Source organism: Contarinia nasturtii, unplaced genomic scaffold, assembly GCF_009176525.2.
Source record: "Contarinia nasturtii isolate CC-2019 unplaced genomic scaffold, AAFC_CNas_1.1 Cnas_scaffold_2806, whole genome shotgun sequence".
Classification (NCBI taxonomy): Eukaryota; Metazoa; Arthropoda; class Insecta; order Diptera; family Cecidomyiidae; genus Contarinia; species Contarinia nasturtii.
Genome location: NW_022200123.1, coordinates 383,822 through 396,649, shown reverse-complemented (window position 1 = coordinate 396,649; position 12,828 = coordinate 383,822). Strand labels below are relative to the sequence as shown.

Genomic DNA, 12,828 nt, shown 5'->3' with positions numbered 1-12,828 from the left:
TACACAAAAAACCCGAGAAAGTATCATTTCAATAAAGCAAAGAAGTGACTGTTGGAGTACCGTTGATATCAAAAGCAAAGCGGTATTTTAATTAGAGGATATGAATTTCAATGTGCAAACATGAAGCCGAAAGTCGTATCCAAAGACAATACATTGAGATTAATAAGACTGGCGGTGTTTTGCAATTCAGATTTGAATGGCAAACAAAAAAAAATAGAAATTTTTCAATTTCAATTGAGCAGCAATACCGCAAATTAATCAAATTAATATCTCAATTTTTCTTTGTTACACTCTGTCATCTGTGTGACCATCGGCAATGATGCTTCACTTATTGATTTATTGATGAATGAAACGCTTTCGTTGAACGGCTCTTGTGAAATGTGTAATGTGACCCAGCCCGATTGATACTTCACATAAAGCATTTTGCCACCAATATATCTATATGTTTATAGTATTTTTATGACAAATAATAAACAATTAATTTTGATTTAATTTTTACATGGTCGGATTATATGGAATCGTTTAATTTGTCAATGCAATGTTTTGAAATGCAATTCGTTTCTGAACATGTGATTGATTGAAGATGATTGAACTCGTTTCTCACGCTAAATGCATTTCATGTGATTGTGTTATGATAAATCTCAATTCATTTTTTTTTTCATTGACGGAGAATAAATTATGCTAAAAGCGAAAGAAAAACGTTGTCAATTTGACAATGTATTGCGTTACGCCTAGATGATCTGCGACAGACGTCAAAATCACCGAAATAGAAATGAGAAAACTGAAACGCGTCGCAGCACAGTAATTTGTGATTCAGTTTTATTGCGATATGTTGTGAACGATTTTCATGTGCAAGCATTAACAATGGAAGTTTTACCTCGGTGCTTTTCCAAATGACAAATATGTGAAATCACAATTTTTTATTCAGGCACACTTGTATCGTAATCACTTTAAAATGCTCGATGGCAGAGCATCTGAATTGTTGTCAATGAGTTTTTCGTTTAGTTGTAAAATGAGATTCGTTGTGTAAAAATGAAGTTCAATCATATATTGTGTGGTATTTTTGTGTTGATTTTGTTGCATCTAACAGTTTTTGTTAGTGCTTCGACCATTCAAAGAAGTCTATCGGACGACATTCGCAATGGCATTAGTATAGCGGGGAAAATTTTTGGTAAAAAATTGTGAAATATTTATATATATATATTTTATTCGAAGAGAAAATGAAAAATTTTGGATAACATATTTTGAAAATGTAAGTGAATTTTAACATTTTCTTTTTGTAAATTTAAAAAGGCGTCGACTCACCGTCGAACATCGCAATTATATCGAACATTGCCGAATTGGTCACTCGTTCGTTTGCAACGAATTCAAATACGAATGCAAATGGAAACCGAAATAATGGCTGGGATCGACGTCATATGACCGAGAGATATCCGTCCGATCATTTGGAAGATTTTGATGAATTACCACAAAATATTCAACAAAACACTCCAAATGACCAGGGAAACATTGAGGACAATGTGATCACTGGAAGTACCAAACCAACAACTGGAATTGACAGTGGATTTTTGGGACAAGTTATACGTATCATGGGCATGGACACGGGCAAAATTGGAGCAATTGCAATCAATGGCATTATTTTCATTGCACAAATGGTTCGTTTCTAAATTTATTCGTTTTTTTACCATTTTTACAATCATTATAGTTCATTTTTCGTTTGAAAATTTACGAAAAAGATTCTACTTTACTAGCCCGAACATTTTCCGAGAATTTGAAAATTTCTCCAAAAATTATTTTCGAGAAATGTTTGGGCTTTCAAAAAATTGTCTTAATAAAAAAAAATATTCGCACAGATTGGTCGTTCATTAATATCAGCATTCACAACCGTAAAAACTGGAATGGGCACGAAACCAAATGAAAATATCGAAGTGTTCGATCGAATTCGACGTTTTAAAGACGAAAACGTTGAAGAAGAAATAGTTGACGAAGAATCACAGTCTATCTGGGACGATACGATCGGTTGGATTCTCGAACAACGAAAAAACAACCCATTTTTATCAAAACATATTGACGCAATGCTGGATAAAAATCTGCCAGAGCGTTTAGTAAATATGGTTGACAATGGAAATGGTCGTGATGATACATCAACCGACGCAAACAGTGATTGCGTCAAACAATTGCTTTGTAAAACAGCGCCGTTTATCTGGAGCATGCAAAAAGCAGTTTCATCACGAATGAATAACTCTGACACTGAGGCAAGCACAACCGACGATTTATTCAATGACAATGCAAAGAGTGCCGAAAATTCAACTGATGACGGTAATCACATGAATGCATTTTTCAAATATCTCCCAACATTTGATGAATTCAAAAATCGCGGTGTTACATGTGAAGATCAATACAAAGAGTGTAAAATATTTTGAGTTTTATATATTTCAATTTGTTTTTAAACATTTCTTTTCAATTTCATTCAGAAGCTAAGAAGTGTACGTAAAAAAATCAATAGTTTATTGTTTCATTTTTGAATCCGAAATAAAAGTTTACATAGAACTGTAAAAACCTTTGTTTTCATTCTTCGATTCATTTCAAAAGTGAAATGATGCAGGGTTCAATAATTGTATGTATACTTGAACAACACGTCAACAGTGCTCGCAAAGTAATTGCGGTATGAAAATTGTTGCTGTCATTTACTGTCAATGTCAAATTGAAGTTTTCACAGCAGCAAACGATGACCGAGTGAGACAGAAGACGCGATTTTAACACTTATTTTAGAAAATGGATATTTTTAAGTAATTCAGTCACAGAAATTTTGTATTTTAATTTGCACAAAATTCAGCATTATTGAAATTTGAAGAGAGATTTAAAGCAGATCGGGAAAGTATTGTGCACGTTTTGTGTATGTGGTGTGTTTGAGAATTGTTGAGGAAGAAGTTCTAAGTAATGTCTAACTACGGTCGCTTTGGCGCTCTATTGGGAACAATTTACATCGGACATACACACTGCAAATTTCTTGTAAGAGAGATCCCATTAAATTTTTATCCAATATTGAATATGTCAAATCCTTGAATATCGTTCTGTTCATTGTTCAGGTGTATGCAGCTCGGAATGCCGAAGTATTGACTTGTCACGAAGTTCAATTGAAAGAGATAAACACACAACAAGGCTGGGTTGAAATCGATCCGTTGGAAATATGGCAAAATGTACTCGAATGTATTCAGGTGGCTGTACAAAATCTATTGATTTTAGACATAAACCCGGATGACATTTGTGCATTGGCTCTGACAAATCGACGTGATACAACTGTTCTCTGGCACAAAGTCACCGGCCGACCACTTTACAATGCCATAGGTATTTAAACGAAAAAAAGTGGGAAATCCTTTAAAAAAATGTATTTTAATTTAATTGTCTTGTAGCATGGAATGATTGCCGCACAACGCCAATTATTGAGCGATTCCTAAGGAAAAACCAAAACAAAATCAATTTATTGAAATCAGTCTGTGGTTTACCATTCAGCAATTGTTTTAGCAGTTTAAAATGCCGATGGTTGATTGAGAATGAAAGTTCAATTAAAGAGGCTGTACAAAAGAATGAGTGCTATTTTGGTACATTGGATACATACATTTTATGGCATTTAACGGGAGGACTAGAAGATGGCGTCCATTTGACCGATGTTACAAATGCGTCACGTACAATGCTTATGAATTTGAAGACACTCAATTGGGATGCAAAACTGTGTCATTATTTTCAAATTCCCATGTCCATGTTGCCCCGAATAAGAAGCTGCTCAGAGATATTTGGTTATGTTTATGAAGGACCTTTGAAAGGAATCCCAATTGCAGCCGTAAGTTGTATTTTTTTTGGGATTTAAATGCGATGTGTTAATTATTTTTTTTATCTCGACAGTGTTTGAGTGAACAGAGTGGGTCATTGCTTGGACAAATGTGTATTCGACCGCAACAATCAACGTGTTATTATGATGATGGTTGTAATTTGCTTGTGAATACCGGCGAAGAGATCATCGATTCTAACAATGGACTACTCACATCCGTTGCATTTCAGCTTGGTCCGAAGAAAAAGGCATTTTATTGCCTGGAAGGGTCTGTCGCCTGTGCCGGATCAGCCGTTGCTTGGCTAAAAGATAATCTAAGCTTGAAAGATGACCTGGCTTCGAACCCAAATCAAACAGTGCAACTCAATGGAGCATCACTTATGCAAACTTATTTGGGTGAATCGTCGGTATTGTCGACATATAGCTCTGGATCCAATCTTGGAACTTTAACTGCCATCGATAATCCAAATCCATCAACAAATATTGTTTTTGTTCCTGCCTTGAATGGTCTTTATGCACCATATTGGAAGCACAATTCGAGCGGGTAAGATGAAATTCGTTTTCGGCAACTAGAATTCAAGAGCTCTGCATACTAATACTCAAACCATTGTCATTTAGATTACTTTTTGGCCTCAATAATCGTACGACTGCGTATCAAGTCATGATTGCTGCCTATGAAGCGGTTTGCTTTCAAACCCGTGATCTGATTGAAGCGTTTGTAAAGGATGTGCCGTCATGGAGACCGATTGAGCGCTTAACCGTTGGCGGTGAATTTAGCGAAAATGCATTCCTATTGCAACTTTTGGCCGATTTGTGTGGCATTCGCATTGAGCGTCCACAAACTTCATTTCCAGCCTGTTTGGGGGCTATGATCGCCGCCGGTTTAACCATGGAAATTTTGCATTTAGAAAAATCGACAACAATGTTTACACCGCCCATTGAAATTTTTCAACCAACGATGTGTGCGAGCAGTAAGACATTCCATATCCTATGTTTTGTGCTTTCTTAAATCAAAGTCTGTCTTATTTTTTTTTTATAGCCAAAGATATGAAGTACCGAACGTGGAAGTTTGCCATTTCAAAGTGCATCGCATGGCAAGACACCCATTATGACAGTTCCTTCAAAAATTTTGTATATGAAGATAGAGGTATGCCAAATAACAAGAGGTTATTGATTTCAAACTAACTGTCGATTTATACTTTCCAAATCAGATCCCGATATTCAAGTGCGCTGCTCTATTCCCGGAACCGTATTTCTCATATCTTCCATTGCATTAGTTCTCATAACCAAATATCTCCAAAGCAACACCTGAAGAATGATATTATTAAATACCTAAAATGATGTATTGTTAGCGATAAATTAGCCAGTTGTAAAAGATTTAAAGATGAAATTTTCAGGTAAATGGTATCTAGTCGACTTAAAAGTTTAGTTGTTTCATTGTTAATGTGCTTCTTGTAGAAAATTGTTTTTTTTTTTTTAAACATAATAGTTTCGGCTGTTGAGAAAAGCAAATAAAAAAAAATCAATAAACAAGACGAAAATGTCATCTAAAACAATATACTTTTATTCTTCATTTGACTGAATTTACAAAATGCTCGCTTATAGAAGCTTCAACTTTTTCGTTACTTCATCTACTTTGGCTTTCGTATCTGGTCCAATACCTACAACAGTCACTGTGCCAGCCAATACTTCAGTACGTCCTGCATCACGTACTAAACCATTCACTATTTGTTTTTCATTAGCGATTTTGGCTAAATATTCAATTTCCCCTTGCGTCGAAACACGTAAAATAATTTTCGGTTGCCCAAGATGGATCCATGCATTTAGATGTTCCGGTTTTGCTTTTGCGGCTTTTTCATAGCACATAACAGCCGCATGGGCACATTGTGCTGCAATTTTTCCCGGCGACATTTTCAAATCGTTCCGAACGACCAAACTCATTTGCATGGGTTCGCTTAGTTTCAATGCCGTCGACGTTCGTTGAAAAATTGACTTAAAAAATTTAGCCATTTTTTTGGAATATTTTTTTTTACGTGAAGAATTTAAATTTTTAATTTACGGGGAAAAAAGATAATGAAATTTATTTAGTCAGATATTTATTGCGTTGCTCTTCCATATAACCTGAAATCAAAAATATTTTCATTATTATTATTTATTCACACCCATATGGTACAAAATTAAATATATAACCTGACATGCAATTTCGAAATTCTTTTACTACTTCTTGACACTTTCTCCAATCTTGAGTTTCAGCAATGCACTCCTGGAAGGAAAAAAACGACCACAAACAGGCAGATTAAAAACAATGAAATCTTACATTGCGACGATATGTCTCTGGATTAAGAGATTACTTGGACTTTGTAATGGAGATCTTGACAGCCGGTCTTCTGTAGCATTAAATCAACTTTATCTTCCAAATCTTCAGCGTTTACTTGGTTGTTCGTTTGAGCATCAGTCATTCTAAATCTGTAAAGACATTTGTCTTATTGACGAAAATTTTTTCATTCGAAAATTGCGTTTCGACTCACCAACCAAAGACACGATAATTGAACCAACCTTTTTTTTGAGGTTAGGTTTTTCCACGGACTGACACTCAAATGTCAAATTTTCGTCCAAACATTACAACTGTTTGTATTCGCTCTCATTTCATTCACCAACACCATTTCGCTCTCTCTCGCGCGTATATTCACTCTAACTCGTATCACTTTTCGCTCACTGCATGTTGGTTGTACTCAACGAAGCGGAGCATACGACATCATACAGTTGGTAGTGTTGTGAGTTGAAAATATTTCGTTGGTTGCGTTGTTTCTTAAGTGTGAGTCGATGTCGCGATTTACGTTCAGAACGAAGTGAGACGTCAACAATGTCACACACCATCATCAGCATTTTTAGTTCAATCGAATAATATATCGAATAAAACGACCAAAAATATTAAATTCCATCTAAATTCTGTTGAACAATAATAATAGAAATTAGTTTGTTTCGATTTCGGTGTTGATGGAAAGAGTTGCGTGAATTGGAGTCATATTTTTATTTGTTAGTTAGTGTGGAATTTGTAGAATTTCGTTTACAATACGATTTGTGTGGTGAAAATAAGTGTCCATCTGTGATGTGTACAGCATCATTTTTTTCTCAGTTCATTGCGATTGTGTTTCATCGTATAATCATTGATGAAATTCCAAAATATGTGTGTTAGTGAAGGCGTTTAGCGAATGTTTAATCAAGCATTTCAATGTCTGAATTAATGAATTCAAAACAAAACAGACTAAACACAAAAAAAATTCTGGTTTTTTAAAAAAAATTGTGATCGATGTAACTTACAGCACCAAGAATTTTTCTGCATAAAGAAAACGAGTTTTCGAATATTGTGGCTGTTGTTGTTTTTATTTTGCTGTCTAAAAAAACGTTTTTCAATAATTTATTTATATGTGGCCATTTTGCGCGATTTAAGTGGGACAAATAGGAATATACCGAATAAAGGGGAATCCATTTAAATCCAATTAAATCGCCGTTTTTAGCATATATTGATTTGTCATTGAAGCGGTCAATCAACGGTGAAATTCATGTCAAGAAATCTACAATCGCAACTAACTAACCGGAAAACAATCTAAGAAGAGCAAAAAACAGAATATGCATGGAATGTGATATTTGTGTGTAACGGGAAGTTTCAATTCATATCGAAGACTCAAAAAAAAGATACTATAAATAATTCAAGTGGAAAGAATCATATTTCTCGTTATTTTATATCAGCTGTAATCATTCGAGCGAGACTTTTGAACCAATCACATGCGCACGGCTTCAATAAATCAACACTTGATCCGTCGTCGCGAGTTGCGTTTTATACTCACCATAGAACTTAAATAACATTACTAGCACTGGCTGAATTGTGCATTAAACGAACAGATAAAAACGATACAATTTAATATATTCGAGTGGAACGCTTCATTTAAAAGTGAAAACCTCAAAAATCGAATCATATAACGTTATGTTTACTGTACCAAAAGTGAGATTTTTAAAGCCTGGTGAGTCATTGACTGCATTTTTATTTTTATTGTTATATTCTGTTTTTGAATTTTCATACGCATGTTCTTGTTAAGCCGATTTTGTTTATTTTCGGTCTGTATTTGTTCTTTATCTCAAGAAGAATAGCGTCACTTTAGTCTATGTCGAAGAGTTCAGCCTTTATTTTTCTAAGTGACATAAACCATCGAAATGAGTTTTCAAACACGTATTTGTGGGAGTTGCTTGTATATTTTTAGAAAATGACCAAAATCATTTAATTTTTTTGGTGAATTTCTTTATAGATTTGTTTTTTTGCGTCCTCATCTTATCACATCATATACAATTATTTCGTGAATTTTTAACGACGCATCGTATAATTTTTTTAAATAAAAATAAATGATAAGTGCCTCAAATAAATGGGATTGTCGACACCGTAAACACGTCGTCTTCGTACTGTGAACTTCACAGCAATGGGTCTGATGATTAAACACGAGCATGTTGTCAACAGTAGATATCGCTACTTTGGCGAAATAATGATACATAAGAATGTTTCGTATGCAGCAGTGACAAAGCGTGCCATTAAAATTGTATGACATCAACTACGAATGCACATTGCATATGCTTATAGTAGCCCTCATACTGTCTCGGCTTTAAATGGCAATTACAGTAATTCAATGATTACTGTAGCATTTTGTAGTTAAAGATTTTCAATTGAAAATCTCAACTGTGCTGATTCATCACTTTGTATGATAATAGCAATTGACATCAATAGTTTTTAATGTCAATCGAATCATCTTCATAAGATGAAAATATATACGTTGTCGTAAATAGATTTGTTGTTGTTTTTATTATTACTCGAAAGTATTAGTGAAATGTTTTTTTTTATCTCGTTGGAGTTTAACAACTAATTAGTTTTTGTAAGACGTGTTCGCTTCCAATAATAGTCTCACTGAGCACATTTTTTTCTCGATTTTTACCGAGCCATTCGATACGATATGGCAATATGTGGTCAAATTTAGTTTTCAAACGCAATCATTATAAAAATGAGCTCGTCACCTGTACAGAGAATGGCGCCAATGGTTTCGGAATCAAATGCCATCGATTCGAAATGTGTGTTGCTATAAATAAGCTACTACGGATCGGTATTAATGAAAGTCATCAATTATTAACGTTCTATTTTCTATTAATGACTTTTACAATGTTGACTCGACCACTGAAAGCACTCAATTTCATCAAAACAACAACAACAAATTATTTAAATTGATAATGAGTTTTTTTGTTTCAGGTGTTAGGTCAAGATTGCATGCATTTAATGCTTTTTTTCGCTCATTTCAATCAACTTGGAATATAAAATAGCCCGAGAGAACTTTTTCGAAATGAATCAATTAACAAAGTAGAAAGAAGCGCGCAAAGTGAATGTATAAAAGCAATATTGCATTTAACCTTATACAAATATTTGCTGCGATGATAGAAGAGAATACACGCTCATTCATCAGCTATATTCAATGAAATATGATAATTTTTTTTTGTTTTCATATTCTCTAACGCGTGGTATGCTTTTGATATATCTTTTTGTGGCAAAGTTCAAAAATAGAAAACAATAACTTTAGGCCAATTTACATTTCAACATTGACCTAAATGTCCGAAATAGCAAAAAAAAATTATAGAATATTTTCCCTTTTCAAACAAACCATCATGCAATACCTTCACCAACCTTTCAAAAAATATCCCAAAATAATTTGTTTTTAATAAAATTATGCCGAATGTAAAAGTGTTCGTGCTATTGAAAAGTATACAATTGAGAAAGGCCATCAAGAGAGATTTCAAGGTCAATGTAAAAAAAGAGGCGCAAAAACCCACCATATACAAAACGACAGTATTGGAAAATGAATTTACATCACAGGTTTTTTTATGGGTTTCTATTAATTGGGCTTTTGTTTTTTAAACGCTGCGACACCACGTGAATCGTTTAAAGCAGCCACGGAATAGCATGAGAATGACGTTCACGTTGTACAAAAAAAGGTGATTACAATGAATGTCAACGTCATTTGAAATATGTAATGGAATGAATGTAAACATACAAAAAAATGACCTTAAGGAGTCAAAAGTGAACTTTGATTATAATGTATGAACGATACTAAGAAACAGACTACCAAATACCCGAAAAAGATGGCAAACATCAAATTTGTATGGTGTTTTGACCATTTAATGGAAAAAATGATCAACGAATCGACGGCACAGAAATTTCGAGAGATTATTTCAATCCATTATTCGTTTCAAATATACAATAAAAACAAAATACGTGTGAATAATTACAGCCCTTAATGAACCATCGACATGTTATAATGAAGTTTTTCCATTCATTTGCATGTGACCGAATCGTGTGAACTTTTTTAATACCATTTCCTTCCCCTCATTATATTTATTATTATTGTCATCAAGAAAACCAATTCCAACAAAAAGTAAGACATTGCGCTTGGAAGTGAAACCGTTCCACACAATTGATGTTGGTCGTTCAATATACTCGCGACAGTTAATGTGAATAGCACGCAACCAACGGAGTAAAAAAAACAAACAGAAATAGACAAAAACACGAGTCATCTACCTTCGGAAATTGTATAGATATAATTCATACAAAATTGGAATCGAGGTTGCAATTTTATACCAACTGAAGAATCACAAGCCGTCTATTTTCGCTCAATGGTGTGTGTGTGTGAGTGTGATAATACACAAATGATCTGAAGTCAAACATAAATGTGAATTGAACCAATTAACAACTTTATCAATGTATCACACTTGTGGTGTGTAAGATGTGCGTTGAAAAATAGTTCGATATGCATATATCATCTAAATACAAGTAATTGTTGACCGCACATATTTTGTAAAAAAAACAACAACTTTATAATCAAACAATTCACACTGAATATGTAGCTGGAGAATTTCAATGGAGTTGTTTATTGTATGGGAAAATATGAAGAAGTCACGCTCCTATTCATTGTAAGGCGAACGATGAAAAAAATTCATTGTCATGAATAGTGGTGGCGTGCGCACTTTACCCAACTTCTTCGTTAATCCGTATCACGTGTAAGATATTTTCATTTCACACTTCGTTCAGAAATTTTAAAGTCAAAAATTACACAACATTAACGCTGTTTTACAGGTGATAAAAATATATTGTGTTAGAACTATTGCTGCATGTGACTTTAACATTTCGAAAGTAAGATGCAACTTAATCAGATTTGCATTTTCGTTGTTTCCAGTAATTTAATAAATTCAGTTCCTCATACTTGGCACTGTATGTATCGTGTCGAAAGTAATAGGAAACAAACGCCAATTAGTGAAAACTAATTTGTGCCACAAAAGCGTGTTTCAATCAACTTGATTTGATGTATAAAAATCAGTGCACCTCCTTCAAAGTGGTCAATTTTCCATTGGACAGTGAAATTGTTCACTGTTTGACGATAACATTTTCTTTTCTGTTATTTTGTGTGTAATTATGTATATTTGTTTATCTATCATCCAAACAATTCGATACGAAATTCCTTTCGATAATCACAATGCCACATTATGTTCGCTTATTTACCAAAAAAATAGAAGCGCACTATAACTGCCTCCGAAAATCGAGACAAAATGATAACATTACATGGTATTTACATAAATGCCGGCGATTATGCTTATCGCGCACATTCAATCAAAAATTAAGTAACGCAAGCCGAACTGAATGGATTTTGTTATGGCAAAACGTCAATAATGATAAGTAGATGTTAGTTTTATTGAACGGTAAATCGAATTTCAATAATTTAGATGCAATAAAGAATGGACTGACAATCAACTGGACAAAACAATCTAATATAATAAATATTTACGCTGTCTCTTAATTATATAATTTTGCGTTGTTGTTCTAAATTTAGAGCGGAACAAAATCGAAAATATAAACATCAGTGGAACACAATTGTGCCCTTTTGATAAAAATCTTTCAGCTGAATATTGGACTTTCTCTGTTGTTCAACTCAACAGAACAACAAAAACAAAATGAGCAACAATTCGTGCGACGCGCGTGCCATTCTTACTCCCAACTGGGATAACATACAGTTGTACAATAGTGGATTGTAAAATACAAATGCAATCAACTGTATGTTATGACAGTAAACAATGACTATGGACACAATTCTGGTTAATAAATATTTATAAATGACATAAAATGTGACGTTGCCACTGGAGCATATTTCAGACATACATTGAACGACCTCCAACTCAAATATGAAAAAAAAATTCATCATCATCCACATACATGTACTAGAACAGTTCGATTCGCATACAATCAAGGATAGCTCGTTCCAGCTGTAGAGAGAGAGAGTAGAGTAAAAAAACTTGCTTTCAGCGTTGATAGCAATTAGGATTTTCATGCAAACATAACATTTGTACATCGGAAGCCAATCGTGTTGGACTGAAGTCTTGTGGCATGCACGATTTTTGTGAAACAATTGATTCGGCTCGAAGTGTTGAAAAGTAAAATTGGAAAACAAAATAACTTTACTAATTTAATTGGAACCATAACAAAAATCCTTTTATTTTTTTATTGAGGCAATTGCATGTTGAGTGAATATAAACCGATATTTCTAAATTTGGAAGGTATTTCTTTATACGAATGGAAACACTGCCTTACAATGAACATATATCATTTTTTAAGACTCACGACACACTAAAATTTATTTATCAACATTTTTAAAATGGCAATTAGAACGAAAGTAGAATGAAAAATAGAACGACAAGTTTGTCGTTATACGAATTGAAAACGGGATCAGGTTGACAAACTTAAATCAGAGCATCGATTAATGTCGGTCAATATTTTAGCACTTTCTCAGCACAAAAAGAAAAATTTCATTATCATTTATTAGGATTGGCGACATCGTGCCCAACACAATTGAATGAATGGCACTTTTTCTCTCGCTCTCTCTCTCTCTCTCTCTCTCTCTCTCTCTCTCTCTCTCTCTCTC

General features: G+C 33.9%; 5 protein-coding genes across 6 annotated transcripts in view; 3 read left to right on the top strand and 2 right to left on the bottom strand.

Moving 5' to 3' along the window:
* The first annotated feature begins 848 nt into the window (after nt 1-848).
* On the top strand, nt 849-2,423 carry LOC116349060. Its single transcript, XM_031780313.1, has 3 exons — nt 849-1,171; nt 1,294-1,655; nt 1,854-2,423. Exons 1-3 carry the CDS (start codon nt 1,033-1,035, stop codon nt 2,421-2,423), a joined length of 1,071 nt encoding a protein of 356 aa, XP_031636173.1. The 5' UTR covers nt 849-1,032.
* Nucleotides 2,424-2,715: 292 nt separating this feature from the next.
* On the top strand, nt 2,716-5,283 carry LOC116349055 (glycerol kinase). Its single transcript, XM_031780309.1, has 7 exons — nt 2,716-3,012; nt 3,090-3,348; nt 3,414-3,841; nt 3,904-4,373; nt 4,448-4,800; nt 4,869-4,976; nt 5,041-5,283. Exons 1-7 carry the CDS (start codon nt 2,941-2,943, stop codon nt 5,139-5,141), a joined length of 1,791 nt encoding a protein of 596 aa, XP_031636169.1. The 5' UTR covers nt 2,716-2,940; the 3' UTR covers nt 5,142-5,283.
* Nucleotides 5,284-5,372: 89 nt separating this feature from the next.
* Nucleotides 5,373-5,857, bottom strand: LOC116349053 (probable peptidyl-tRNA hydrolase 2). Its single transcript, XM_031780307.1, has one exon. It carries the CDS (start codon nt 5,837-5,839, stop codon nt 5,429-5,431), a length of 411 nt encoding a protein of 136 aa, XP_031636167.1. The 5' UTR covers nt 5,840-5,857; the 3' UTR covers nt 5,373-5,428.
* On the bottom strand, nt 5,841-6,471 carry LOC116349054 (cytochrome c oxidase assembly factor 4 homolog, mitochondrial). Its single transcript, XM_031780308.1, has 4 exons — nt 6,358-6,471; nt 6,181-6,295; nt 6,020-6,092; nt 5,841-5,950 (listed from the first exon to the last, which is right to left on the bottom strand). Exons 2-4 carry the CDS (start codon nt 6,286-6,288, stop codon nt 5,910-5,912), a joined length of 222 nt encoding a protein of 73 aa, XP_031636168.1. The 5' UTR covers nt 6,289-6,295; nt 6,358-6,471; the 3' UTR covers nt 5,841-5,909.
* A 129-nt stretch (nt 6,472-6,600) lies between these two features.
* The window catches only part of LOC116349051 (probable ATP-dependent RNA helicase DHX35), a 13,387-nt gene continuing 7,159 nt past the window's right edge, over nt 6,601-12,828 (top strand). Inside the window, exon 1 of one of the 2 annotated variants that reach the window (XM_031780305.1) lies at nt 6,601-7,851. In XM_031780305.1, the coding sequence (XP_031636165.1) occupies nt 7,815-7,851 (37 nt within the window). In that variant the 5' untranslated portion in view covers nt 6,601-7,814. Of the gene's footprint in view, nt 7,852-12,265; nt 12,464-12,828 lie in introns of those variants that run through there. The other variant, XM_031780304.1, reaches the window with a different exon arrangement.

Excerpts from the sequence above, each read along its gene's own strand:
- LOC116349060 (XM_031780313.1), top strand. The coding sequence starts at position 1,033 with ATGAAGTTCAATCATATATTGTGTGGTATTTTTGTGTTGATTTTGTTG. Across the intron at positions 1,172-1,293 it reads TATAGCGGGGAAAATTTTTG|GCGTCGACTCACCGTCGAAC; the intron begins GTAAAAAATTGT and ends AAATTTAAAAAG. Across the intron at positions 1,656-1,853 it reads TTATTTTCATTGCACAAATG|ATTGGTCGTTCATTAATATC; the intron begins GTTCGTTTCTAA and ends ATATTCGCACAG.
- LOC116349053 (XM_031780307.1), bottom strand. The coding sequence starts at position 5,839 with ATGGCTAAATTTTTTAAGTCAATTTTTCAACGAACGTCGACGGCATTG.
- LOC116349054 (XM_031780308.1), bottom strand. The coding sequence starts at position 6,288 with ATGACTGATGCTCAAACGAACAACCAAGTAAACGCTGAAGATTTGGAA. Across the intron at positions 6,093-6,180 it reads ATCTCCATTACAAAGTCCAA|GAGTGCATTGCTGAAACTCA; the intron begins GTAATCTCTTAA and ends TTTTCCTTCCAG. Across the intron at positions 5,951-6,019 it reads ATTTCGAAATTGCATGTCAG|GTTATATGGAAGAGCAACGC; the intron begins GTTATATATTTA and ends TTTTGATTTCAG.
- LOC116349055 (XM_031780309.1), top strand. The coding sequence starts at position 2,941 with ATGTCTAACTACGGTCGCTTTGGCGCTCTATTGGGAACAATTTACATC. Across the intron at positions 3,842-3,903 it reads AAGGAATCCCAATTGCAGCC|TGTTTGAGTGAACAGAGTGG; the intron begins GTAAGTTGTATT and ends TTATCTCGACAG. Across the intron at positions 4,801-4,868 it reads ACCAACGATGTGTGCGAGCA|CCAAAGATATGAAGTACCGA; the intron begins GTAAGACATTCC and ends TTTTTTTTATAG.